This window comes from Podarcis tiliguerta (assembly GCF_965153285.1).
Source record: "Podarcis tiliguerta genome assembly, chromosome: 10".
Taxonomy (NCBI): Eukaryota; Metazoa; Chordata; class Lepidosauria; order Squamata; family Lacertidae; genus Podarcis; species Podarcis tiliguerta.
In genome coordinates, this window is record NC_139543.1 from 15,051,212 (window position 1) to 15,076,998 (window position 25,787).

The 25,787-nt window shown below is 41.9% G+C and overlaps 1 protein-coding gene across 3 annotated transcripts in view; it reads left to right on the forward strand.

The window, feature by feature from the left end:
• The window catches only part of MOV10L1 (Mov10 like RNA helicase 1), a 39,162-nt gene extending 20,342 nt beyond the window's left edge, over positions 1-18,820 (forward strand). For 2 of the 3 annotated variants that reach the window (XM_083399430.1, XM_083399432.1), the window contains 16 exons: positions 422-492; positions 1,848-1,939; positions 2,209-2,267; positions 3,037-3,146; positions 5,131-5,221; positions 5,333-5,511; positions 6,771-6,917; positions 7,906-8,027; positions 8,710-8,809; positions 10,535-10,699; positions 11,931-12,104; positions 12,498-12,647; positions 14,132-14,239; positions 15,994-16,131; positions 17,690-17,781; positions 18,584-18,820. In XM_083399430.1, coding sequence (XP_083255556.1) covers positions 422-492; positions 1,848-1,939; positions 2,209-2,267; positions 3,037-3,146; positions 5,131-5,221; positions 5,333-5,511; positions 6,771-6,917; positions 7,906-8,027; positions 8,710-8,809; positions 10,535-10,699; positions 11,931-12,104; positions 12,498-12,647; positions 14,132-14,239; positions 15,994-16,131; positions 17,690-17,781; positions 18,584-18,593 — 1,808 coding nt within the window. In that variant the 3' untranslated portion in view covers positions 18,594-18,820. Of the gene's footprint in view, positions 1-421; positions 493-1,847; positions 1,940-2,208; positions 2,268-3,036; positions 3,147-5,130; positions 5,222-5,332; positions 5,512-6,770; positions 6,918-7,905; positions 8,028-8,709; positions 8,810-10,534; positions 10,700-11,930; positions 12,105-12,497; positions 12,648-14,131; positions 14,240-15,993; positions 16,132-17,689; positions 17,788-18,583 lie in introns of all 3 variants that reach the window. The other variant, XM_083399431.1, reaches the window with a different exon arrangement.
• The last annotated feature ends 6,967 nt before the right edge of the window (positions 18,821-25,787 follow it).

Genomic DNA, 25,787 nt, shown 5'->3' on the forward strand with positions numbered 1-25,787 from the left:
GCCTCTAGTTAAGAACAGTTTCAGGTTAAGAACGGACCTCTGGAACGAATTAAGTTCATAACTAGAGGTACCACTGTAGCTGGGTTTGAAAATCACAAATCCTAATAATCTTTCATAAAGATGTTACAGTGGTACCTCGTGTTAAGTACTTAATGGGGCCTCCTGCTGCTGCCATGCCACCGGAGCACGATTTCTGTTCTCATCCTGAAGCAAAGTTCTTAACCCGAGGTACTATTTCTGGGTTGGCGGAGTCTGTAACCTGAAGCATATGTAACCCAAGGTGCCACCATATTTCACAATAGCACTATGCTGATCATTCTCAGTAATAGATCTTTTCTTTCAGTCTCCTGTGTACAGAATAGCCACCTAATTGCTATAATTTGTACAGGACCAATGAAATAATTTATATCTTCTAATTCAGGTGACAGAGTAATATTGAAGACCCAAGATTATTCAGAGCCCATAGTCCACTACATTGCATTTGTCACTGAGGTAAGCTCCCCATATCTTTTGCTTTATTTGGCTTTTGTCCTGTTTCGTTTTTTTTAACACTGATGCCCTATCCATGTTTACTGAGAAGTAAGTGGGACCTACCCCCAGGTAAGCATTTATAGCATGACAGCCTAAGATTTTGAAAGGAAACAAAAGTACAAGAAATACTTTGTTACTGGTATTCCTTGGAATTATTTTATATCTAAGTTCTTAGATATGTTCAGTGCTTCTAATCTCTGAATTTCAACAGTTAAATGCAATTTCTGTTAAAACATTTTTCTTAAAAGCTTAAAAGTTACTGTTAGCATAGAACACCCATCAGATGTCAAGGAGATGACTAACTATATAACCTTTAGAAGACATCTGAAGGTAGCCCTGTATATGAAAGCTTTTAATGTTACTATGTATGTATATATATATATATATATATGCTTTCGTAGATTTTCACGGGTACAGGAATGCAGGTTTTGGTGTCCTCGGGTGTCTTCCCGTGTAAAAGTTGGGGTGTCTAGGCGACGTTTCGACGAGGTCTCACTCGTCATCTTCAGGCTGGTGCTTTCGGCTTCTTGTTACTGGAACAGAGCAGGATCTCAGTGTTTGAGTTCCTATAAATACTGTTGAGGAGGTGTGGTGTATAGCCTCCAATGTTCTGGGCAGAGAGGAGGTTCCCAGGCTAGTGTGCCTTTTCTTCTTTTGTTCCTTAATTACTTGAGGGATATCTTGGGTGATTTCTTGAGTGATTTCCTGAATCCCACTTAGGTGGGTCATTAGGTGTGGATTAGTTAAAGACACGAAGGCTTTAGCAACTAATCCACACCTAATGACCCACCTAAGTGGGATTCAGGAAATCACTCAAGAAATCACCCAAGATATCCCTCAAGTAATTAAGGAACAAAAGAAGAAAAGGCACACTAGCCTGGGAACCTCCTCTCTGCCCAGAACATTGGAGGCTATACACCACACCTCCTCAACAGTATTTATAGGAACTCAAACACTGAGATCCTGCTCTGTTCCAGTAACAAGAAGCCGAAAGCACCAGCCTGAAGATGACGAGTGAGACCTCGTCGAAACGTCGCCTAGACACCCCAACTTTTACACGGGAAGACACCCGAGGACACCAAAACCTGCATATATATATATATATATATATATATATATATATACACACACACACACACACACACACACACATATATGTTGGAAGCCACCCAGAGTGGCTGGAGCGACCCAATCAGATGGGTGGGGTACAAATAATTATTTATGTTTATCATCGCCATCATACCATGTTAAGAGTTCTGTCAGTGCTACAACATAATAAATAATTGTTTGTGGTCTTTTTTCCTTTCTGTATACAGATTCATGATGAAGAGGTTACTCTGAAGCTTAACCCAGAGTTTGAACAGGCATATAATTCTGAACCTATGGATGTGGAATTTACTGTTAGCAGGTATGCTTTTTCTTAAAATTGTATTTCAATTCATTATGAAGCAAAAGAGCACACATTCTTCACACAACTCGGGAAATGCTGAATAATATATTTCAGAGTCACAGTTTTTCATAGGTGTTAATGTGCATTGACTTAACAGAATTAGCTAGCTTATGAAACTAGTATTTTCTTATTGTAAATATCACAGCAGCCCTAAAGTATATTAGGTATGTCACGTATATTGATTATGGATACTATTGTCTTTTACTAGTAATCTGATCTGTTGACAGGACCACCAGCCGAAGATGCCATTTTGCAGTAGAACAAGCCATACATTTAGGACAAAAAGGTGGGATATTTGTGTCATCTCACATATCAGATCAGTTTTCCTACATTACCATACGCTACTACTACTAATAATAATAATAACAATAATTAATTAATTAATTGTACCCCACCCATCTGGCTGGGCTTCCCCAGCCACTCTGGGCGGCTTCCAACAGAGATTAAAAATACATTAAAATGTCACACATTGAAAGCTTCCCTGAACAGGGCTGCCTTCAGATGTCTTCTAAATGTCAGGTAGTTGTTTATCTCGTTGACATCTGGTGGGAGGGCGTTCCACAGGGTGGGTGCCACTACCAAAAAGGCTCTCTGCCTGGTTCCCTGTAGCTTTGCTTCTTGCAGTGAGGGAACCACCAGAAGGCCCTAGGTGCTGGACCTCAGTGTCCAGGCAGAACGATGGGGGTGGAGACGCTCTTTCAGGTATACTGATGTGTCTAGGGGCAGTTTTTTGGTGTAGAACTGGAGTTGAGGTTTGAAGTTGAAAGTCTTTGTGTCCACAGGGGAGTAACTAATACACTTTGGAGAGAGTGTTACTGTTAGAATTTTTGCTGACTTTGTAACTTGGATTCCCCCCGCCCCTGAGGGCTACTTCAGCTGAAAAAGGGTTAGGCTGAGGGAAGACACTATTGAAATTCTTATTCTTAAAAGACTGTAAGAATAAATTGTGTTGACATCTTCTACTGTCAGTTTCTATTAAGTAATTCAGTGGATCAAATTCTTATTCAGAATTATGCACCATTCCTGTTTCTCTCTCCTTCCTGTTCTTTCCCAAGTTTTATTTCCATATCAGGTCACTGTGCAATCTCCACAAGTTGTCAAGCAGTGGCGTGATTCAGAATGGCTTTCCGATGCACAAAAGCAAAACATCACAGAAGAAGATGAGGTATGCCTTTGCCATCCATTTATTATCTGCTTTACAATAAGCTGTTTACTACCAAATGGTGTGGCAGTCTGTAAAGTTAAGATGTATAAGAGAACCTAATTTTGTTCCTTTGCCACTATAAATAGTCTACTTGCCAACATTTTACACTTGGATATTGACGTCAGAATATCATTTGGGATGTTCAATACAATAGTTTGTTCTCTGTCTTGAAAACGCGAACTGAAGAACTGTGAAGTTAATGACTCATACATGTTTTTCTCCATAGCAACTTCACATCTTCACCATCTATGTCTTCTGCCTTTTATAATGCCTCCATTGTAGTTTTCCCTATAGATGAGTACCAAAGGACCTGCCAAAGGAAACTGATGCAGATTCCTCTTATGCTAGAGCAGCCATAGGGAACCTCCAGCCCCCAGGCCAGTAGTCCTAATTTGACCTATGACGCTGTTTCCACGCATGCCTGATGTCAGGTGTGGGGCGGGTAAGGCCACAGCTGCAAAGGAATATTCAAGAGTGTTAGTGTGCACTTCCAATTCCTCCTCTGCAAGCAGGGGTTGCACTCCACACTTCTTAAATTTTGGTGCAAATGCCACTGGGATCCGCTCCCAAGTGGAACCAATCCCTGTCCCAAGGGGGGGGGTTGAATTAAAATTAAGCCCCACCCACCTATCAAAGTGGGGTGGCAGGGACCTCAGGGTCCAGCCTACCAAGCAAATCCTTTTCCTTACCCCTTCATCCCAGCGGGCTTTTTGCATTGTTGCATCAAAGTACACCGAACACTCTTCTGTAAACATTGCCCAGACTGGGGTTGGTAGAGTTGGTGTGCTATACTCCTAAATCCCTGGTGGAAAAAATATTCAAAACAGAGAAACCTGGAGTTTGGCTGCATGTTTGCATAGCTCTTTTGAATAGCTGCATGAGTAAGCTGGGTAGTTACATGCACTGTCTGGCCTCTACAGCTCTGGGGAATTTCTATTAAATCTTTATTGGCTTTTTCATGCCCTGTTTTTCTCCTTCCATCATAAACTTTAAACTTTGCTTAAAAAGGTAAAGGGACCCCTGACCATTAGGTCCAGTCGTGACCGACTCTGGGGTTGCGGCGCTCATCTCGCTCTATGGGCCGAGGGAGCCGGCGTTTGTCCGCAGACAGCTTCCGGGTCATGTGGCCAGCATGACTAAGCCGCTTCTGGCGAACCAGAGCAGTGCACGGAAACACTGTTTACCTTCCCGCCAGAGTGGTTCCTATTTATCTACTTGCCAGAATGGAAAAGGCCCAGAGTGGCTGTATCTGAAGGTTAAGCATGGACATCTTTCCCCTCTTCCAAATTAAGCAACTAATCTCTCTCTTCCTCCCAATGAGTTTAGTTAAGTCAGGGACAGCATGAGGAGAAAAGTGCATTGTCTTCTTTCTTCACATTTTAAGAACTCTTTTCCAAACATTTTTCAAATGTTTTTCCGAGCAGTGTTGTACAGTGGTGCCTCGCAAGACGAAAAGAATCCGTTCCGTGAGTCTCTTCGTCTAGCGGTTTTTTCGTCTTGCGAAGCAAGCCCATTAGCGGTTTAGCGGCTATTAGCAGCTATTAAAGGTTTAAGGGATTAGCGGATTAGCTGCTAAAAGGCTATTAGCAGCTTAGTGCCTTAGAAAAAGGGGTGGGGAGCGGAAAAAAACCCCCAGGAATCGCAAGACATTTTCGTCTTGCGAAGCAAGCCCATAGAGAAATTCGTCCTGCGAAGCACCTCCAAAACGGAAAACCCTTTCGTCTAGCGGGTTTTCCGTCTTGCGAGGCGTTCGTCTTGCGGGGCACCACTGTATATGCAAACTGTTTGAAGTCTCTTTGGAATTTACACAGGAATAAGCTGTGCCTGAAATTATGAAGTCATGACTTGCATAGAATTATCAAATCTAAAATTTGAACAGATGCTACTATTTTTTTAAATACTGTATATTTAAATACAGTTGGCTCTTCTCTTTTGCTACTTGCAGGATAAGAGGGTACAAAATGGCAATGAAAGAAGGATGCCAAAAGACGAGGGAGCTATCATTTCTGATGTGGTGACTATTGCCACACAAACACGTTAGTATAAGAATATTGTAAATAATAGAAAAACCTTTTAAATACTGACTTTTAAAAATTATTTGCAAGCCAGAGAAAAACACTTTTTAATATACACAATTTTGAATGTAGTAAATGGAACTTCAGTATCCAGTAGAAGAAACTGTGACTTCTTCAATCCCATGCTGAATGAGCATCAGAAACTAGCAGTGAAAAGGATTCTTAGTGGTGAATGTCGTCCAACTCCTTACATTCTCTTTGGACCGCCAGGAACTGGTAAAACTGTCACAGTGATTGAAGCAATTTTGCAGGTAACAGTTAGCAACAATATATTTGGGTTTTGACGCTGCCACTTTTAAGAATTTTAACTTTGTCAACTACAGTCGTACCTTGGAAGTCGAATGGAATCCGTTTGACTTCCAAAATGTTCAGTGCGGCTTCTTATTGGCTGCAGGAAGCTCCCGTAAGACGTTCAGCTTCCAAAAATAGTTCGCAAACCGGAACAATCACTTCCAGGTTTGTAGCGTTTAGGGGCCAAAATGTTTGAGAACTAAGCTGTTCAAAAACCAAGGTATGACTGTATTTGTCTAACAATGAATTATCTTTGAGGTGCATTCCCATTGCTTGAGAAGGTAGAAAGAGTTCTACCACAAGTAATTTCTGATTTGCGGATAGCATGACCTGCCCAGTCTACACTGTATCCTCTGGGCGTGAGACTCATCACAGTGATGTTGCTCTGATGTTTTGAAGGGGTGCAACTTCATGTGTTTCAGAATGGAAACCTTCTATGGCGGAGCAATATAAAAAGGGAAAACTCTACAGTGGTACCTCGGGTTACATACGCTTCAGGTTACAGACGCTTCAGCTTACAGACTCCGCTAACCCAAAAATAGTGCTTCAGGTTAAGAACTTTGCTTCAGGATGAGAACCGAAATCGTGCTCCTGCAGCACGGTGGCAGCAGGAGGCCCCATTAGCTAAAGTGGTGCTTCAGGTTAAGAACAGTTTCAGGTTAAGAACGGACCTCCGGAACGAATTAAGTACTTAACTCGAGGCACCACTGTAATTTGATGCGTAGCCAGTATTCCCAAGCCATGGTAACCCATAGTTAATGGTTTGCTTTGGATGTAGAGATTGCTTGTGCTTTGCATCTCCCCTAGCACAAGTGTGAACAATAAGCTACAAAGCAAACCACAATTCCCAGGTTGGATGCAACGCTAAGCCAAAGATCATGCTTTGTTGCTCATACTAAGGGAGGAACGAAGCAGGAACCATATATGCATTCACAGTGAACCGTTAACTGTGATTTACCATGGCATGTGAATGCAGCTGTAATTGGTGGATAACAGAGATATTTTGACGGCAGCATTATTCCTATCTTTGTCTCTCTTCAAGAAGATTTCATAATAACAGATGGATTTTGGAACTTGAGTGAACAGGGGGAAATCACTATTACAAATGCTGGTCTTTGTTTATTAAATGGCAGATGACTTATGAATAAATAAAAAATAGCAAAAAAATTCTGTTCAGTATTTTAAATACTTTGTGGTTTCTTTAAAATTAAAACTTTAGATACATTACACCATACCAGACAGCCGAATACTGGTCTGCGCGCCATCAAACAGTGCATCAGATCTAGTTTGTTCACGACTTCATGACAGCAACTTGTTAAAGCCAGGAGTTATGGTCAGAGTTAACGCTTCCAGCAGAAATGAAGAGGTAAATTTTATTTAAAAGCTTGATGTACCCTATGTGACTTCATTGTATCTTAATTGCATTATGAGGTAGATCATGCACTTAAAAGCTCAGCATTGGCTATGTACAATAAGTTTGTTTAGTTTGAATTCATTGCTGTTTTTCTCCCTTTATTTGTACTGAGCAAGGCTTAGGAACATAGAAGGCTGCCTTATATGGAGTCAAGACATTTGGTCCCATGTAGTTGAGAATTGTTGACTCGCAGTCAGTAAAACTTCACAGAAACAAAAACAAGTTATTGGCATCTTTTCCCCCAGTCTTTAAAATTATGCTTTGGTTTTGGCTTATGGTAAGTCTGCAGCTTACAGAGGGGTTCCCTTCCAGGGATTGCACCTAAAGCCAAAATTGCATATAGTCAAAACCCATTGGGGATGCGGGTGGCGCTGTGGGTTAAACCACAGAGCCTAGGACTTGCCGATCAGAAGGTCGGCGGTTCGAATCCCCGCGATGGGGTGACCTCCCGTTGTTCAGTCCCTGCTCCTGCCAACCTAGCAGTTCGAAAGCACGTCAAAGTGCAAGTAGATAAATAGGTACCGCTCCAGCGGGAAGGTAAACGCCATTTCCGTGTGCTGCTCTGGTTCGCCAGAAGCGGCTTAGTCATGCTGGCCACATGACCCGGAAGCTGTATGCCGGCTCCCTCGGCCAATAAAGCAAGATGAGCGCCGCAACCCCAGAGTCGGCCACGACTGGACCTAATGGTCAGGGGTCCCTTTACCTTTACCTAAAACCGATTGAGTGCAACTGTGGGTAGGATCGCCAAAGTCATTTTTCACGGAACCTTGCCCCCTTTTAAATATTTTTTTGCCACTCACATAAAGGTGAATGCTCACAAGTTAAATGTACGTAATTTGCAGACTTAACTGTACTGCCTTCTGTGTACATGAGCTATACGCTGTACATTTACCCTGTGATAAAAATACTTAATGCCCAATTGCTGGTTTTGTGTTGATAGACTCTCAGTGATGTGATAAAGCTTTACAGCAAAGATGGAGAAGACATCTGGAAAGCATCTCGATTCAGGATCATCATAGTAACATGCAGCAGTGCAGGAATGTTCTACCAAATAGGAATAAGGTATTGCAAATGCATGTTTTTGTGAATCATTCAGAAAAAGACAGGGGTGTAAAGATGCCCTAAGGTAGTCACCCGAACCAAGAAAAATGAGGAAATTAAAAAACAACCTATCATTCTGTGGTCTTTATTCATAATGTGTTTCACAGTATAATCTGAGCAAAATAAAAAAATTCCTTCCAGTAGCACCTTAGAGACCAACTAAGTTTGTTATTGGTACCTGTAACTAGTATAATCTGAGTCACTGAATATTTTAACATGTCATTTTAACTATCAAAAAATTCCATGAAACTCACTGAGTGACCTTGTCACCCACTGCTTCTTCTGGCAAAAGTTTTCCCATCTCTTCTTCATGAATGTGAAAGAGGAGGAGAGGGGAGCACATGAGCTCCACGGATTGTAAAGGAGCAAAAGAAGTTGATTGCACAAGCCTCAAGTCTTCCACAGTTCGTTCACATATCAGCATGTTATGTATGTTCACTTTATTGTAACATATGTGAAGCAGCCCCAAGGCAGCCTGTTTAAACTTGTACGAATTGATAATCAAAGGCTTTAATTGGATTGAAGCACTATTCATTCACAAGTATTGTATTTCTGGTTTTTTAAATAATTGCTTTGGTAACAGCACAGGATAGCAGAACATGCAACAAGCCGGCAATTTCAACTTTTGTTCTATTAACTCTAGGCTTGGACACTTTACACATGCATTTTTGGATGAAGCAGGACAGGCCAGTGAACCAGAAAGCCTCATTCCACTGGGGCTGATTTCAGAAGTCAGTGGGCAGGTGTGTACGTTTCTACCGCCTTCGTTGGGTTGAGCCTCTTTCCTTTCCTTTGAGAGTCGTGAAATAAAGTTTCTAGAAAGAAGAAAATATTAAATTTTTGGAAGATCTTGCCATATACTGCTGGTGCATATGATATTAAGGATGTGCTTATACAAAAGCACTCGCTGCATGCAACTACGTCGTTTCTTCCTTTGCCCAAGCTGCAAAACTTGATTGTGACTTCCAGGCTTATTTGCTGGCAAAAAACAGGAGCAAAGTGGATGCATGAATCTCATGCTTTTAAGACAAGATTTGATAGTGTGAACATGCTCTAAATGGCAATGTATTTGATTTTTAATTGTCATCTTGTTGCAATATTGTAGTTATCAAACACTGTTAAACCTTAGTAAGGTAATAGGCCACATGGTCACAAATTAATGTTCATGTTTATTCCAGCATCTCCAGCTAAGAAAACGAAAGGAAGAGAGGAATTCTTGAGAAGGGCTGGGAAAGATATTGGCCTGAGCAGGAGGAATGACTGAACTGGCTCTTCTTCCGTATTGCACATTATTGTTCTCGCTATATCTTTCCATAGCACCCAGACAGAAGATTTCAGTGACTTGACTGTAGGCAGGAGAATTGTGGACCCATTTAACAAATGCTGCCTTTTTGCAAACGTTTCTAGGTGGCTGTCAAAACAATAACATAGCAGCAATAGGCAGTACAATACAGCAGTAAAATCTTGAAACCAGTAGACATTAAAACAATTAATTCAGATTTAGGGAGAAACAAATTACCCATAAACTGAGTTATTCCACTAAGCCTGAAGGACTGCCCGGTGCTTCCGAGACCCATATGCTCAATAATGGAAATTCATAATTGGAAGCCATCACTGGAAAAAAGAAAAAGCCCTCCCTCTAGTAGCCACCCATCTAATTTCAGAATATGTGAGTACCCAAGAGAATGGCTTCAGACAAAGATCTTAACTGCTCAGCAGGTTAATTTGAAGAAGGGTGGTACTTCAGTTACTTGGGACTCATGCCATTTAGGGCTTTAAAGGTGAAAACCAGCACTGGAGTATGGAAACAAAATACTGTCCCACTAGCCAGTGAAGCACACTTAATACTGGCATGATGTGCTCAGAGAGTTCATTCCCACTTAATAGTCCAGCTGTCGTGTTTTAGACCAGCTGTAGTTTCCAAATGTGCCATACTGTATATTCAGTGCATTGCAGTAAATCAGTCTAGCTGTGCCTTTCGAATCCAGTCTAGCTGTGCCTTTCTAGCTGGCCCATTTAGCTCTCACCAACCAGAGCTGATAGAAACCAGTGCAAGCTATTGCTGCCTACCTGAGCATCTAGCAGCAGTGCTGGACCACACAGTACCCCCCACCCCTCTCCAACTGTGAACGCTGGCCTTAAGAGAGGAGTGGGGATCTAGAGCACTTCCCTAGACTGATAGACCATTCATCAACATCACCTCTTTTTAAAAAATCTGTATTTAGCCTCACTTCGTTAGCCTTCCTACAGCCCATTACTGACTCCAGGTATCTGTTTGGGGCATCAACAGGTCCTCCTTGGACAGACATAAAAGCAGAGTGAGCTGGAAGCCACCTGCATGTTGATGGCACACAACTCCAAGATCCCCTGAACATGTTTTGTAAATATATTGCATGAAAATGTTACATTAAAACTTAATTTTAAGTTTCCGTTTTTAAAATAATAATAATAAACAATTGTATTTACAGATAGTCCTTTCAGGTGATCCAATGCAGCTAGGTCCAGTAATAAAATCCAGGCTTGCTTCAGTTTATGGATTGAACATTTCCCTGCTGGAGAGACTGATGAGTCGCCCTCTATATCAGAGAGATGAGGAGGCTTTTGGTGCTACTGAATCATACAATCCTCTGTTGGTAAGTTAGTTGGGGAATGATGTTAACCGCTCAGTCTTTGAAGTTATTCAGTACAGCAGTCAACCAGTGGTTTTGCTGATGCCGAAAGAATACAAAACAAATGTTACGAATGCCACGTAAAACCATGTTTCATCAAAACTTGCCACCCCCATAATACCTGCCTGTATTTATAGAGGCAGAGTGGGGGTGATGGTGGCTGCAGGTGTGTCGAAACTAGCATACTTCACGAAAATAAAATTCATATTTCTTGTCCCTCCCACTTTTGCCTCTGGCCCCGCCCACCAGTAGCACATGACCCTGGAAGGTTGCCCGGATGAAACGCAGCCCTCGACCTGAAAAAGATTCTCCACTCTGATGTATAGTATATAATCTTGTATCTTTTCATTAAATGCAAGCTGCTGTCTTCTAGTCAATTTCTTCACCTCTCAACAGATATTATATAGCAGATCTAAAATACAGTACAAGTTATAACATTGACTCCAGTAGCCTTTTCAAACAGGTGTAATCAGCAAGTAGCATCACAACTTTAAGGTTGGAAACATTTGGGGCTCCCCAGCCTAGTGAGTTGATTGGGGGCATTGATGGAATCTGTCTTGGGAAACTCAAATTTCTTCTCTCTGGGAAGAATGTGGCCTGCAGAGCTCCTGTTCCAGTCTTAATACATGGGCTGGCAAAGATCAACACAAACTGAGCCAATCTGTACATCTAAACTAGGGACGTGGGTGGCACTGTGGTCTAAACAACTGAGCCTTTGGGGCTTGTCAATCAGAAGGCCAGCAGTTTGAATCCATGTGATGGGGCGAGCTCCCATTGCTCTGTCCCAGCTTCTGCCAACCTAGCAGTTCGAAAGCATACCGGTGTGAGTAGATAAATATTTACCACTGTGGTGGGAAAGTAAACAGCATTTCTGTATGCTCTGGCACTCGTCATGGTGCTCTATTGTGCCAGAAGCAGTTTAGTCGCATGACAGAAAGCTGTGGACAAACGCCGGCTCCCTCGGCCTGAAGCGAGGTGAGCACCACACCCCATAGTCGCCTTTGACTGGACTTAGACATCCAGGGGTCCTTTACCTTACCTTACAGACATATTCCCAGTGAGGTCCATCAGGAAGCCACTTCCAGAAGTGACATTCTTTGAAACGTGGCAAAACTGGCCCCATGTACCAATAAGCATTTGCTTCAGATAATAATGTACAGCTCCCTGTTCTGGATTTTACTTTCTTTGCTTGCAGATTACAAAGCTTGTGAAGAATTACAGGTCACATGCTGCACTGCTCACATTGCCATCTAGACTCTTTTACCATAAGGAGTTGGAAGTGTGTGCTGATCCTTCTGTGACAAACTCTTTGTTGGGATGGAACAAGCTGCCGAGGAAAGGTTTCCCCCTGGTTTTTCATGGAATGAGAGTACGTAAAACATGTTTGTATCCAAAGAGAGGTTGGCAAAACTTAGGGTCTAGGCATGGGCATAGCTGGGGAGGGCAGCTGCCCCCCTAAATCAAGTAAATGAAATACTTAGAAATTGAAGAAAGATTTTGACAGATTTTTAAGTAAAAACAAAAAGATTCCAATTTTGTTGAAATAATTGACTTTTTCTGGTAAATAATAATAATAATGCCTTAATTAATTTAATTAATTAATTAATATGAAAATGCATTATTTGTTTGGTGATAACCACATTAAAGTCACTTTTATTATCAAAATGGTTATCATGAGAATAAAACAGGCTATCAGACTTTCAGGAAAATAAATATAAAGTGCATTGTTGACGGTTTTCTTTTCCCACCTCCCAATTGCCAGGGCACTGAAACTCGTGAAGGCTACAATCCTTCTTGGTTCAATCCTACAGAAGCAGTCCAAGTAATGTTTTATTGTTGCCTTGTTGCTAAAAGCATCTACCATTCAGTGTCACAGAAAGATATTGGAGTGATTACGCCTTATCAAAAGCAGGTATGGCTTCATGCTATGGATTTCTATTGTGCCTATGCTATTCTTTGTTTTTTGTCTGCTCTTCGTTTTCTTTTTGTATGGAATGTTATTGGTACATGTTTTGCTTGTTACCTGGGGTGGTATTGTAAGCATACCCTAAGAGGTTCTAAAAGCCATGTTGAGGATGGCAGTCACAACTATTAAAAAAAAAAAAAACAGTTAGAAGGTACGTCTCATCATCATCATTGCTATTTATAACTCATCTGGCTGGGGACATAAGTCTACTAAGATTGCTGAAGTTATTAGAATATTTACCCCAGACAACAAAGTGTACGTTAGAGATGGGCGAATCTTGTCAATTTTGGTTTCTTTCAGTTTCTTATTTTTCTAGTATTTAAGTTCAACATTTCCTCATCAAATTGTGATTTGCCCATCCAACAAAAAGTCCCCATGAGAATTCAAAAGAATTTTAGAGTTCATTTTGACTAATATACACGTTTTTGTCTCACATGCTGATTTTTGTAAGCAATTTGCCCTCCTGTAGTGCATTTGCACATGTTATTTTCTCTAATAAATGCATTTTTAGGCACACTTCCCCCAGGGTGCATGTTTGTGTACCCACTATAGAGTTGGAGAACTGCACATTTTGAAGGATTATAGTGTTTTGGTTTGCATATTGTTTGAGAAACTGAAAATTGGATAGATCTACATCACAATGTGACGCGGGTGGCGCTGTGGGTTAAAGCCTCAGCGCCTAGGACTTGCCGATCGAAAGGTCGGCGGTTCGAATCCCCGCGGCAGGGTGCGCTCCCGTTGTTCGGTACCCAGCGCCTGCTAACCTAGCAGTTCGAAAGCACCTTCGGGTGCAAGTAGATAAATAGGGACCGCTTACCAGCGGGAAGGTAAACGGTGTTCCGTGTGCTGCTCTGGCTCGCCAGATGCAGCTTGTCACGCTGGCCACGTGACCCGGAAGTGTCTGCGGACAGCGCTGGCTCCCGGCCTCTAGAGTGAGATGAGCGCACAACCCTAGAGTCTGGCAAGACTGGCCCGTACGGGCAGGGGTACCTTTACCTTTACATCACAATGTGAGCTAACTTTTGCCACTTCCCAAATTTATCTTCTTCCACCAGCTGGATCGTTTCTTGGATCTCAATCTCCTCCATGAACATAAAGCTTTTCAATGCAGAAGCCTTGTTAAGATCCAAGGCAATATGTATATTCTTTACTACATTACATATAGCTTATAATTTTGAAAGATGCAAGAGTGGATTTAAGTGATGGTGGATCTTAATCTAAAGTTAGTAAAGCATTACATAGGCAACAGGATATTTTCACCAAAAGCCACCTAAATTTACAGTTCTCCCTTGTTATGTGTTTAGCTTTGAGGAGGTTAACCTTTTTTGGCCTGTGGTCCATATTCAGAGTTGGATTTCAGGAACTGAATTTCTTGCTCATCTGTTGAATGCCATAACTGAAATGTAATTGTCATACTGTCTCTTCTTTAGGTAGAAAAAATCAGAATCCTCTTGCGCAGTGTGGATTTAGCCGACATCAAAGTGGGCTCTGTAGAGGAGTTTCAAGGGCAAGAATTCCTAGTGATCATCCTATCAACAGTATGTAGTGAGATGCTATTTGTGTGTCTGAAACACCCAAGTATTGGTCACATTCTCAAGAGCTGCGAGTGGAAGCAACAAAACAATGCAAAAATAGGTGGCATTACTCTTAATGATCAGCAGAGATTTTAGATAGGCATGTTCAGACAACGTAGTCCTCTGCAGGTTTGCTCAGAAATAAGTCCCACTTGTTCAGTGATGCTTACTCCCAGGACACTTACTCCCAGGAAAGTGGGCAGAGCAGGAGAGTGAATCCACAGTCCAAAGCATTGGCAGCTCACACTGGTCAGGGCAGAACTTGTGTTTGGGAGAACAGGATTGTGCTCTGTTATATTTTTTAAAACGGCAGCCGTGTTATTGTAACAGATGTACTGCTAGCTCCAATTAAACTTAGCAGATCCCACCGCTAACTGCCTCAATTAAACCTGTAGTGAACCTACCGCTTGGTACAACGATTAATTAAATTTCTAAATTACCACATGTTATCTTTTGGAATTCTTGTTTGAGAGAAAACTTAAGTGATTTGGAGTCTTAGGCAGAAATTGAACAAATTAGAAAGGTTTTATTTGCAAAAACAAAGTTAGTAAAAAGAAGGATGGGTCTGGAGTTGTGTTCTTTCAGGAAACAGTTAACTTATTAATTGCGCTAAGTTTAAGATGTCAGAGGCATTAAAGTAGTAAATGCACAACTTTTCTTAAATGTCAGTTGCTAAAAATCAGGATTTACACTTCCGGTAGATGTTCAGTTTTCTAGATGAGATGGTAAAATGCTTAACTCAGTTTCTGTTATTTCACTCTCACGCCTTTACTTAGTTATGACAGGTGTTAGAGTAAAATACTTTTGACACAGCACAGCTTTCTTCACAGCTTAATATTTTGGTTCACGAGCAAAGGGCACTTTTTGTCAATTACCCAACCTCTTAATCCTACTCCTGGCTGAGGCATTTCCAAATAGTGTAACAGACCCTGGGGATCACTACACCCCTTTTAACTGGTTTTGGGAGTCTTTTCCTTCTAGAAGATCTCTCTGCTCCTGGCTAGAATGAGACTCTACCCACAGCTTCTACCTCTCCTGGCTCACACTCAGCCCTCCAATTAACTCCTGTCTGTATACCTTCCCCAGTCACTCAACCTGGTCTTCCTGTCTAAGCTGTGAGGCTCTTTCCTCTTCCTATGGATAGTCTCCTCAATGTGGATGTTCCACTCAGATCAGAACCAGTTCTCCCTCAGTCAAATCCTCTCCTAATCCCTATCTTCCATCTCAAATCAAGCCCTCTCTCTGTCCCTATCTAACTCCCTCTGAAAATCCTTCTTTTATACTCCCTCCCAAAGCCTCTCCACCCCCTTTGGCTAGCCGTCTTGGTAGCCAAGCAGAGAGAAGCTCCAGCACTCTGTTGGGATTTCTGAGGGACTATATCACCCAACTGGTCTGGCTCTGCTGTCCGTCACACACGCTGTAATCATAGGCCCTTGCATCCTAGATCCCCTCCAGTAGTTATGGAATGAGCATTATAGACTTTTGAACTTCTAGCTGGGACCTGCTGCAACTGCTCCAGCCAATCACAGCAGTCTCAGATGTTGCACAGCTAATGCATTGTGGTGGTACAGCATCTCTTAGGGTTGCCTCCTAACACAAGACAACATAGTTGGACCTTGCATAGAGTATGTGTGTGGGTGTATATATGGACGCACACACAAACATATAACGTCTGTAGAATTACCTTTGCAGGATTTAATGTTTCTGCTTTCTTCCAGGTTCGGTCAAACGAAACTTCATTTGCTGATGAAAAACAACTCTTAGGTTTCCTTACTAATTCAAAGCGCTTTAATGTGGCAATTACCAGACCCAAGGCATTGCTCATTATAGTGGGGAATCCTCATGTGCTTGTCAGAGTAAGGCTTGCTTGCTTGCTATCTGCCAATGCAAAATGTTGAATTTATGCTTGCTTCAGTTAAAACTGTTAATTTCAGAGCGGAATAGCAGGTTGCCTGTGGCTATCCGTAGTATAAATACTGTAAAAGTTATATGAAAGGGCTTTTCATTTAGAATACATTCACACCTGCTTATGTGTTCCAGCTTTTCTACTTCAGGCAATATTAACCCATGAGAGAGTGAAAAGGGTCATAATGATATTGAATATGTGGTGAATTCAGCCATGTCTATGTTGAAGATGGAACAGCCTGGGATGCAACAATAATTTCTTGACTGAAGCCAAAAGAACCCAGATTTTTCAGTAGAAATGTAACACAATAATTTGATTTGATTTTGATGTAATATTTCTATTCCGCATTTCCAACAACATATGTTGAGCTCAAAGCAGTTCACAGTGACCACAAAAGCATTGAAACAACGACAGCATTACAATCACTATATTATCAAACACAATAACGTTTAAATAAAGCAAACAGCAACAAACTTATCGATTCAGTAAAGTCATAGTAATTCAAAATATCAGAAAATATCAAAAATCATCCTTCAAAATGATTAATATGATTCAGTAAAGCATTAGCTAAGAAGAAAGGAAGTTTCCATTATGGCATAAATATTAATGATGAGTGGTTTTCATTCTTGGTGTATTTCATATTTGTAACTTTTGTAGTAAGTTGCAAACTTAAAGCTACAACAATGGAAACATAAAACAACAGTTAAAATATAAATATGGCTAAATCACATAAGCTAAGAAACCCCACACATAATAAACTCTTCAAACACCTCACTTTAATAGCTGTTTATATAGGGTCGTGGTCTAAACCACTTAGCCTCTTGGGCTTGCTGATCAGAAGGTCGGCAGTTCAAATCCCCGCAACGGGGTGAGCTCCCGTTGGTCGGTCCCAGCTTCTGCCAACCTAGCAGTTCGAAAGCACACCAAAAAGTGCAAGTAGATAAATAGGTACCGCTCTGGCAGGAAGGTAAACGGTGTTTCCGTGCACTGCTCTGGTTTCGCCAGAAGCGGATTAGTCATGCTGGCCACATGACCCGAAAAAAAATGTCTGCAGACAAACGTTGGCTCCCTCAGCCTGTAAAGTGAGATGAGCGCCGCAACCCCAGAGTCATCTGCGACTGGACATAACTGTCAGGGGTTCTTTACCTTTACCTTTTTAAAGTAACATGCTCATTAAAAATAGACTACCCAAAGAAACCATCCCTTCTTGCCGAGACTGCTCACTTGTCTGCATGAAATTCCTGGTAGTCTACTAGCAAGCAAGTTTAAACACAAGGCTGTGTTAGAATATGTTTGCTGCAGTCCAGCTCATACAATAGCATCCTATGTTTCCTAACAACAGTTTTATGTGAAAGTCAGCTACCAAGAATGTTCTAAAGATATTCTTCTTTAGGCATGCTGTTTTCAAATACTGCAAAATTATAAATTGGTTGCAGGATTACTTTTGTTAAAATTCATATTCATAAATTCTGTACTTGTTAACAATCTTTTTATTATTCTTTGGTCAGGATGCCTGCTTTAGTGCTCTATTGGAATACAGTTTGACAAATGGAGCTTACATTGGCTGTGACTTACCACAGGAACTACAAAATCTAAATCAGTGAGTGTCTTTTCAGCACTTGTGAAAGGAGGGAGGGAGGGAGGGATAAATCAGCAGTAGCTCTTTATCCCAAAATCTGCTTTTAAGGAAATAATGATAAATCTGCCACTGGTGTTACCATATCTGAAAAAGCATGTGATAAAAATGCATGTTGTGTGTAGGAAATACGGAGTTAAAATGTTCAGCTCACAGTCTTAAACTATAAAACTGTAGCATATTAACAGAATAGGAAAAACAATAATTTACTGCTATTTGCCAGGAACAGATGAGCTTAGAGCAGTGAGACATCTTTTAAAGATGTGAGGAACAAATTATTCAGAATTTGGTGTGGATGTCAACATACAGTATTTGGGTATCACATGTAGATACTGCTACATGTGATGAACGTATGTACTTAACATTTTATGCCAGTTTAACTATCCTGATATCCTCAGAGGATTCTGGGAATTTTAAAAAATAATGCTGAAAGAAAGTAGCATAGCCCCTTCCTAGAACTGTGATTCCCAGTTTTTTGTGGGAAATAGGAAAGGACTACTAAACTAAGGGTGGTATTCAACTTAGGTTTACTTAGAGTGGACCCACTGAAATTAACAAACATGACAAAACTAGGTCCTTTAATTTTAGTAGGTTGATTCTGAGTGAAACATAGCTGAATACCACCATTCTATGTATGCAATTTAGATACCCTATATTGTCTTTGGTTGTTGAAACGATTCCCAGTGCTCTTGATCTGGTTGTTCAGCTAAAAGTGCTATCAATAACAGTGCTATTTCATTACCTGTCTTCCTTGGTTAATCCGCAGGTCTGAGTAATTAAAAATATTTGCTGCAACTACCGGCTAAATATTCCTGACCATGTCCCGATCTGCCCGAAGTTTGCTTAAATAGAAAACCAGCACCTCCCCGGCGGGTTAAGAACTTTGTATCGAAAGCACTTTAAACAGATGTATCTTAAAATAGGATACAAATGTTTACTTCAAAGTTGCTGTATTTTTATGCCGTTAAATATCACTAATTTGAATAAAGTTTTCTGCATGTTGGCTGTCTTGTGGGACTTGTATATATGGAAATAAGAATGATAATAAGATACTTTGTCCACCGTTTAAAGGTATATTGTCAACTTTATGATGCAGTTTAAGCTGCACCCCATCCTTCTGCAGATATTGGTAGCATATTTCTCTCACACAGCCATAAAGGCACATGTTCCTCCATAATCTACTACCCCTCCTTGCTTTCTGTTTCTTCCTTCCTTTAGAAAGCAGAATGGCAAGCAACTCCCCAACAGATTCCCTACATGTGATTAATCAGCTTACCTCTCAGTGGGGTCCTGCCTCTTATCCTGAGAATTAATGGAGCCCCCACCGCCTTTTCGGTGGAATTTTATTTTCCCTGGGGATCTTAAAAGCCCAATCAGCAAAACCACCTACCTCCTTTGTCCACTAGGATTTATTGCTTTGGTTCTGGCAGCATTTGTGCAGTGTTTGAATATGTTTTGCCTTTTAAGTAGAGGTGCTTAAATGTTTTGACAACTATTTAGTTTGTGGTGCAACACATCATCTAAGTCATAACTGCTATTTTCCCAACATATGGTATCTGCCAGGTTAAGCTTGTCAACCCAGTTTGATCTCTTTAGCAGCCTCTTTTTATAACCAGAGTCCTAGCATTGAAGAACCCATTTAGTCCAATCTTTTTCTAAGTGCAACCTCCATCGTGTGGATCATGTGTGTGGTAACCACAACCACTAGAGACACGACCCCCACAAGGGTGGGCCAAAAGCAAAAACTACCCTCCTTGGGCCAGAGCCATCCCTGCTCTAAGGGCAAGTATGGATCTTCACCACAAAGATGTATCTAGCTTTTAAACTCAGCACTCACTGCATACAAATGTGCCTCTGGATTAAGCTGCAGGGCTGCATTTTGCTACTATGGATATCATCAAGATTACCTCAGATGAGAAGCATCCGTCGATATAGGAGTGCCATGCATACGAAGTGTCCTGTTTCCACCTCCCCCTTAGAAAAGCTTCTGGTTTTTTGAGAGGGAGTATGAATCGGTGACAAAGAAAAAAATGAATTCTGTCACTGAAAATATTTACAAAACGCGCAGGTCTTTGGATGGTGAGAGTGTCGCGCAGTGGTGAATTAATCAACGCAGAGTCTTCGTAAAATAAAGTTGTTCATAAACAGCATAGTTAAAGAGCATACACAGAGTGCTCGTAGCAGCTGTCTGACTTCACAGGCACAGTCTTAATTATTGATTTACTGGAGTCCTGGAGCTGCAGCAACACAACACAACACACTGAGACACACACACCGACACTGGCTGAGACACACTCAGGACACTGAAGCCCACAGAGAGGCTGGCTACTTTTATAGGGAGAATGAGTCACAGTAACTTAGCAGTTTGCTGTTAGCAGGCTTGAATGATTGTGTAGGCCTTACTGCTTCTGCTCTCAAGAACCTTTGTCTCATGACAGAGAGAAAAGCTGAGGTGGGACAGCAGCTTGCCAAGACAGCTGGAAATCCAAACAGCAGCAACTTTGCGCATCATGCGCTTCAGCCTTTCCTCAGTTCCCTTGAGACTTTGAGCTTACCCCTGCTGAGGATGTGCCCATTATGTTACATCAGTTGCAGCAAGAACTAACTGAAGAAGCCCAATATAGCACCTCTCGTTTGCCTTTCCAGCATGCATGCATGGCTTTCCCTGAAGGTTTAGCAGAACTGCAAACCACATCTGTCTTCAGCACCGTTTTGCAGCCTGAAACAGGCTTTTAATAGGGAACTGTACCAGCTCCTGCATACTGTGGGATTGGCCTAGCAACAGAGACCAAAATAATACCTCTGCTTCATCATGTGCTAAACCGATCCCACGATTGCCTCATAGGTGTACGAGGAAAGGTCTGGGCATTGGACTGGGCAATCAAACTGTCTTTGAAAGGTTTACCATACCCATTCCCACCACCCTTCTGAGTAATACCCCTCCCCACTATATATATGGGTCTGGTGACTTCTGTTTCAGTGTATCCGAAGAAGTGTGCATGCACACGAAAGCTCATACCAATAACAAACTTAGTTGGTCTCTAAGGTACTACTGGAAGGAATTTTTTATTCTGTTTAAAACGGAAGATCCTGGGGGAAGCTGAGGCACGGACTCAACCACATTTTGCAGCCTGAATTGGAGCCAGGATGGGGCGTGTCTGTCCATTTGTCCATCCCATCCTGAGCCAACATTATTCAGACACTTAATTCCTGCCTTCCTTTATCCACCACCAGCAACCAGGGCCTCACACCTGAAGCAGGTTCCTTTACCCTACAAACCCTTTTCTAGCAAAACCTTAGCTGCTATTAATTTCTGTGAGGAGCTGTGACAGCAGATAATTTGGATGCTTGGCCGTCAAGATGTTTTTTCTATGGCTTGGAAAAGAGGCATCCCTTCCCTCTGTCTTGAGTTCTAAATTATTTAAAAAGCTGGCAACGGATATCTGATAGGGAGGCATGTGACATTTATTTTCATAAAACATTAAAAGAGCTGTGTGGTGCTCCTTTGTACACTCAATTATAGCCCCTAGTACGTTTTAGTTTTTCCTTTCAATTGAAAATTGTATTTGTGATGTTGGAGTCCCTGTGCCATTGGTGCCAATTTTACCAGCTCCGTGGCGCCTATGAGGACGAGCATGTCTCCTGTTGCCTTCATTTAATGGGGTATACTGGAATTGTAATGAACAATTAAAGAGTTGTTTGTCATCTTCAAGAGATCCTGAAATCTCTTGAAGCACAATGCCAATTGAATACCCTGGAAAGCTCAGAGAGGGAGGCGGCAATCCAGCCAGTGTATGTGTGTATGAGAAGCATGCACACTATTTTTTTAAAAGCAATGAATCATAGAATCATAGAGTTGGAAGAGACCACAAGGGCCATCGAGTCCAACCCCCTGCCAAGCAGGAAGCACCATCAGAGCACTCCTGACATATGGTTGTCAAGCCTCTGCTTAAAGACCTCCAAAGAAGGAGACTCCACCACACTCCTTGGCAGCCAATTCCACTGTCGAACAGCTCTTACTGTCAGGAAGTTCTTCCTAATGTTTAGGTGGAATCTTCTTTCTTGTAGTTTGGATCCATTGCTCCGTGTCCGCTTCTCTGGAGCAGCAGAAAACCACCTTTCTCCCTCCTCTATGTGACATCCTTTTATATATTTGAACATGGCTATCATATCACCCCTTAACCTCCTCTTCTCCAGGCTAAACATGCCCAGCTCCCTTAGCCGTTCCTCATAAGGCATCGTTTCCAGGCCTTTGACCATTTTGGTTGCCCTCCTCTGGACACGTTCCAGTTTGTCAGTGTCCTTCTTGAACTGTGGTGCCCAGAACTGGACACAGTACTCCAGGTGAGGTCTGACCAGAGCAGAATACAGTGGCACTATTACTTCCCTTGATCTAAATGTTTAAAGGTGGTTAGCATTAAAATTACTGGTGCTACCCATCTGAAACATAGCCAGGTTGATTAGTTCTAGAGAGGCTACCATGTCCCCAAATTTCATGCCCGCTTGCGAAAAGACAAGTATGTTAAGGCCGTTTTGGTTTCATAGTGCAAGTCTATGGGATTACCAGATCCGGTCAGAATGGATCCAATCCACATTTATAAATCAGGGCCACAAATTGGATCGATGTGTGTCTGTGTGTCGCCAGGATTGCTAGAGGGCTTAAGTTGCTGCCTCTTCCAAAATTCATGCATAAGGCTTGCTCCCCCCCCCCAAAAAAAACCAGACAATGCCTACATCTGTACGATACGCTATGCATGCGTCTGCTATGTATTCTGAGCCTAAACATGTCCTCTAAAATGAATGGGTTCAGAGTGGAGCCTGCCTTTGCAGAAGTCCCAGGTTGTAAGTTCTAGGCTCGGTAGGATGCCATTTAATTGAATTATGTGGCTAGTACATACAGATGCAGAATGCGTTAACACCTGGATAACTCTAATTTTCTAAATTAAATAAGGCAGTTACCTAAGCAATCCTTCCACCTCAATGAGAGCATCTGCGTCATCAGGTGACTCAGGAGACCTACACCTTCTGTTAACAAATGCATTAATAAATAAATGTGGTGCAGATGTTCTACTGAGAACCTTTTGCAGAAAATAATCCAAGATCGGCGGGGGAGAGAGAGAGACTTTGCAGCTTTGCACAGATTTCTGACACCACTGAACATTTTCTTGTGGTTCACACCAGTATGCAATTATGTTGCTCTGACAGAGCACCCGTTGTTGAATTTCCCCTTTGACTTCTCACCTCCGTTTTCTCAAATGCATCAGCCTGGCAGAAATCAGAAGCCAGATTCAGCAGCTCAAGGAAGCGTTCACCTAAACTGTTATAAATCAGTTGAAGCTGCATCTTTACAGCATTCGTTTGTATCAGGCTTTGTGAGTTTGGGGTTTTATTGAAGAAGCAGTGCCAGCAGGATGCAAAACGATTTCCACATTTGTTTGGTGATGTATATGGAGCCCCATTGAGGCCAGACTTGTGGGTCAAAATCCAGAAGAGTCTGTCCCATCCTCCCCTCAAAAAATGGCTGATGGTGGAGGCACCCAGCATGGGAATATCAGAGCCAATCTCGGTTAGAGCATGATACTGATAACACCAAGGTTACAAGTTTGATCCTTACATGGGACAGCTATGTATTCTTGCATCACAGGTACAGTGGTACCTCGGGTTACATATGCTTCAGGTTACATACGCTTCAGGTGACAGACTCCGCTAACCCAGAAATAGTGCTTCACGTTAAGAACTTTGCTTCAGGATGAGAGCAGAAATTGTGCTCCGGTGGCGCGGCAGCAGCAGGAGGCCCCATTAGCTAAAGTGGTGCTTCAGGTTAAGAACAGTTTCAGATTAAGTATGGACCTCCGGAACGAATTACAGTGGTGCCTCGCAAGACGAAAAGAATCCGTTCCGCGAGTCTCTTCGTCTAGCGGTTTTTTCGTCTTGCGAAGCAACCCTATTAGCGGATTAGCGCTATTAGCGGTTTAGTGGCTATTAGCGGCTATTAAAGGCTTAAGGGATTAGCGGATTAGCTGCTAAAAGGCTATTAGCAGCTTAGTGCCTTAGAAAAAGGGGGTGGGGAGCGGGGAAAAACCTCAAGAATCGCAAGACATTTTCGTCTTGCGAAGCAAGCTCATAGAGAAATTCGTCCTGCGAAGCACCTCTGAAAACAGGAAACCCTTTCGTCTAGCGGGTTTTCCGTCTTGCGAGGCATTCGTCTTGCGGGGCACCACTGTACCAGTAAGTACTTAACCCGAGGTACCACTGTAGTTCACTAGATGATCATCAGGTTCCCTTCCAACTTATGATTCTATGATACTGTTTTTCACAACATTCCCACCCCCTTAGAAAGAGTTGTTTTTATAGCATTTGAGCATGCTGTGTAGTGAAACTGCTGTCAAACCGGATTTTCACCAGGCCAGAGGCACCCTGGGGAAACAAATGGCAGGTACAACTGGAACTGTACTGGGAAAAGGTAAAATATACTGAACTGTGCTCTGAACCCTCTGCAGAAAGGCTGTTTTTAAGAGAAAGCACTTACTTGCTTTTAGAGAAAGGTGAAATTCAAGATGCACGTCTGTGTTTTACTTGAACTGTATTTACTTGATCCAACTAGCAAATTAACACTTCCTTCTGCCATCTGTACTATACAGCTCACTGGTAATGTACAGATCTTTAGCAGCAATACTCTAAAGTTCAGTCTGGACAAATAATGAGGCCTGGATGGTGATGGGGGGAAATCAAATAACACTAAAGCAATAAGTCTGGGTGACATACATAAATTATTCAGGAGGATGAGTCATTGCAAGTATTAATGACTCAGTCTAGGCTGTGTATTTGCAATCAGATTTAATTCAGTCATTAGCTTTAGCAGAATCAGAAATGTTCTGTCGCTCTAGAACAGAGATGGCGGCCTATTGCCAACCAGCGTGACAAATAGGGATGATGAGAGTTGTAGTACAGCAATATCTGGAAAACTAAAGAATTCCCATCCTTTCTCTATAATATAACAAGAAGCTCAATTGTCTTGAGTTTTGCATAGTTCTTACCGTACGTTTCTGTGCCTTTTGCATTTGCTTACAAGTGTACTGTGTTCTTTTATATTTGCTTACATAATATTCCACACAGGCAGGTGGAGTCCGGGGTGAAGTAGCAAAGGCTATATATTGATACTACCATGTGAGACATACCATGGCATACAGACCATGGCCACCAACAAGCTTATGGTTTCTTTGGAGTGAGACAAAGCATGAGATCAAGGACTCAGCTATACTGGCAAAGAAAAAGTGCTTTATATGTGTTGTACTGTATATGCATTATAACCCTGTGACACCAGATGGCGCTGTGGGGTTCCATTTTTGCCAACCTGATTTCTCATACAAAGTTTACAACGCGTTTAGCTGAAACACTTCTTTGAGTCTAGATCCAGACCAGGTTTGGAAGTAATGCTAAGCCAACTGTTGCTTTGTTTTGGATAGCATGGCAGCAAGACAACTAGAGGGAGGAGTGAAGCAGCTGCCATTTTTTTCGAGGTCCCACCTGCGCTATGCTAGGGTTGTTGAGCTTTTTTTAACAAAGTTGTTGAGCTTTTTCAGTTTTGTCCAAAGTTGTATAGTTAGGAAGTCCTCACTGAGATACAATTCCAGAGTTCCCAAGGAAGAGGGGTGGATTGTTAAACCACTCCGGGAATTGTAGCTCTGAGAGTACACTCAGTTGTTCACACTTAGCTGTCGTTTGACTTACCATGTGAGCCCAAACCATTGTGTTGGGCTTGGCCCAGGATAATTGTTCAAATCCTGCTCAGCCATGATATTAGTCACTCTCTGCCTAAGCTTCCTCATGGAATTGAAATCAGGATGCACAGATAAACTTCCTCGTGGAATATGAATACAATAAAGATAGGAGCAGTAACCCGACACAGAATATTAAAGGCTGTATACTGTACTTAAAAAACAACAAATTCTGAAACAAGAATTCATTGT